Genomic DNA, 2,996 nt, shown 5'->3' on the forward strand with positions numbered 1-2,996 from the left:
GGCAGCAGGATAGGCACGCTCCATCCCCACTGTGGGGACCCCAGAGCCCTAAACCCAGAAGTGTGGGGCACCCACCATCACCCCAGAGCTGGAAAATAGCCCCAGGGGAGCATTTTTGGGGTGTTGGAAAGGAGGTGCCTGGTTAAGGACATCCTTGGGAGCACACCTGTGTCTCTGGTAGGTTGATGCACACCCAGCCCTGTGTCCCCAGCGCTGGGAGGTACTGGAGCATCCCTCAATCCTGGCTGGGCTCGTTAGAGGCACGGGGCGAGCAGGGGGTGCGGGGGGCCGGCGAGGGGGAGGAGTGGCACCGTGGCCTCTGTTATTGATTGCTTCGTAGCCAAAGGTCAGCGGCGAGCATGCAAGGATGGGGAGGAGGGAGGTGGGAGGCTCTGGGATGCGAGGGGCTCACTGCTGGCACTGGGGCTGTGCCATGGGGGGGCAAGTGCCAGCCTTGGGAAGCGTGGGGCACCAAGCCGGCGTGGAAAGCGTAGGTTCCCATTGCATAGGCACCCACTGGCCACAGATCCCCCTTGTGCCTCAGTTTCTCCACCAGGAGATCGGGTGGTGAGGTTGTGTGGTGGTTGGCAGCACCCTGGGCTGTGCGGGTGGGGAAAGAAGCGCTGGGGGCTGCAGAGAAGAGTCTGTGCCCACGGGAGGGAGATGGAGGTGGGCTCAGTGGGGGTTGGAGGAGGTTTGTGCACGTCTGTGTGCAGCCAGGAGGGTTGGGATGGGCAGGGAGAGGGCTCAGTTTTCCCTGGCAGGAGCTCAGAGGCTGCTTTTGAGCTGGTCTGTACCTTCCCGATGGGTAGGTGGTGATGGTGACTGTGCTGGGAGGTGGTGCTGGAGCCACAGGTGGGACAACACCATTCCCAGGGCCCTTCAGCTCCTCGGGACCAGTCCCTGATGGGGGTTTGCAGCACCATCAGGACACCAGTCCCTGTATCTGCCAAAGCTGTGACCCCATGCGCCTGGGCTTTGCACATCCCCCGGGCCTCATCCTGCCGGGCTCAGGACCTGGCCGGAGCCAACAACCCCCAGGCAGCACCGTGCTGCCTGCGCAGGGGTCCACAATGCCGGACCATGGGCAGCACCACCGGCGCTGGGCTCTGGCAGAGCACTCCCTGCCCTCGCCTCGGCCGTGCCGCGAGGGGGAAGATTTACAGGCTGTCAGAGCCAGGGCCAGAGGTCAGCAGGGGTCAGAAAGTCCATTTCGGAGAGGTCACTGTCCACTTCTTTCAATCTAATGAAGCCATTATTTGTGAAAGCGGCCGCTTTGCCGGCTATTCCCTTGAAGCCAAGCAGGGCACAGCGACTGGCTCTGAAAGAACAGGAAGGAGTCCCCTTCCCTTTCGCATTTGCCATTCAACAGGCCCCAAAAACAAATACACCACACACAGAAATATGACGCGGGGCCATCGCTGCTGCGGGGCTGTGTCACCGGAGCTGGGGGAGATGAAGTTGGGACATAAAGGGACGCTGCCTGGAAGTGCCGTGCTCAGGGATGTGGCTGCGTCACTTGGTTGGAAAGTCACCAAGGATGGGCAGAAATTGGGGGATGCTGAGAAACTTGCTGCTGAGTTTAAATAGAATTACAGAAGAGTGTCTTTGGAGGCTGCCGGTCCCTCCTGTCCATCAGGAAGGGGCTGGGGAGAGGAAGCTGATGCACAGTGGTGGATTATTTTTTGAAGGATTGTTTTGGAGAAAGCAAGGGCTCATTCGCCACATCCTACCCCTGTACCCCCACGCCTCTGCCCACCTCCCACCCCACTGCAGGGTGTCCTGTCTGCCCCGGGACACTGTCCCCAGGCCGTGTGGCTGCTGGCACTGGGGTGTCCCCTCCAGGGACAGAGGGGACAGAGCCATTTCTCAGGGCTGCTCTGCAAACCTTGGCCCCGGCCCTGCCCAGCACCGGCAGCTTGTTCAGGTGCCTCTTATCCCCCACGAGTGGGCTGGGGTCGCTCGTGGGCTTTTTTTGCAGAAGCATGGGAGTGAAATATGCAGGCAGCCAGCTGTGCCCTCCCCAAATCCTGGGCGAAAGGAAGGAAATGGGGAAGGAGATGGGCTGGAAGGACGGATGAGCCAAGAGGAACAGAGCCACACGGAGGGGTCTCCCACAAGTCTTGGGTTGGTTTTTTTTTTTTTCTTCCTTTTCTTTCCTCTCTCCTCAATTATCCCGCAAACAAGAGGAGAATGAGAATAAACGGAACTCGCGGACCTGGCCCTCGCTGACCAGGAGAGGGTGCCAGATGCAGCCCGGCTCCCGCAGCCACCGCGACGGTCCCGCAGTGGATCCCCACCCGGGACGGCCGTGGGTGCCGGCAGGGAGAGCGTGAACGTGAGCAAGTGTCAACACGCACCGTGGTTTCCCTCTTGCCAAGACTGTCGCCAGCCCGGGACCCCTCCGCCCATCCCGTAGCCCAGGCAGGGAGCTCTGTGGGCTGCCGGAGCCTGGTCACGGGTGGGAGCGGGGGGCCCGGTCTGTGCTCGGGAAGCAGCCGGCCGGACTCTGCTCTCCTGCCGTCGCAGACGAGGGGCTGCTCGTTGACTTTGGGGGCTTGACTGAAGAGTGATGTTAAGAATAAGAGACCAGTGGGGTTTCCTCCCCGTCCCCGCCCTGTCTATCCCCGTTAAAAAGGGTGTAAAGATGTGATGACACCCTATGAGCGTCATGGAATTATTAACGCTGTTGTGGGCGGGTCACGGGCACCTCCTTGCTCCACCCGTGCCCCGTGGGACCCTGGTTGACCTGAACTGCGGGGGCTGGCAGAGCCCTGACGGGGCATTAGGGGCAGGTTCGGGGAGCAGCTCTGCCCCAGCACCGGCCGCCACCTCCCGAATGCTCACCCTCCTCCTGCCCTCGGGCTGCCCACGCAGAGAAAAACCATCCTCCTCCTCCTCTGCCCTCACCCCACACCCGCGGTGAAAGTCCGCCGGGGCTGCTCGGCTCTGCGGGGAAGGGGCAACGCGGAGCCCCCGGGTGTGGGTAGCCTCGG

The 2,996-nt window shown here is 61.9% G+C and overlaps 1 protein-coding gene across 1 annotated transcript in view; it reads left to right on the forward strand.

Annotated features, from left to right (window-relative positions):
• The first annotated feature begins 1,073 nt into the window (after positions 1 to 1,073).
• Positions 1,074 to 2,996, forward strand: part of LIN28A (lin-28 homolog A (C. elegans)) — a 16,054-nt gene continuing 14,131 nt past the window's right edge. Inside the window, exon 1 of the mRNA XM_010576362.1 lies at positions 1,074 to 1,188. Within this exon, the coding sequence (XP_010574664.1) occupies positions 1,074 to 1,188 (115 nt within the window). The remainder of the gene's footprint in view (positions 1,189 to 2,996) is intronic.

This window comes from Haliaeetus leucocephalus, unplaced genomic scaffold (assembly GCF_000737465.1).
Source record: "Haliaeetus leucocephalus isolate CR32 unplaced genomic scaffold, Haliaeetus_leucocephalus-4.0 Scaffold517, whole genome shotgun sequence".
NCBI lineage: Eukaryota > Metazoa > Chordata > Aves > Accipitriformes > Accipitridae > Haliaeetus > Haliaeetus leucocephalus.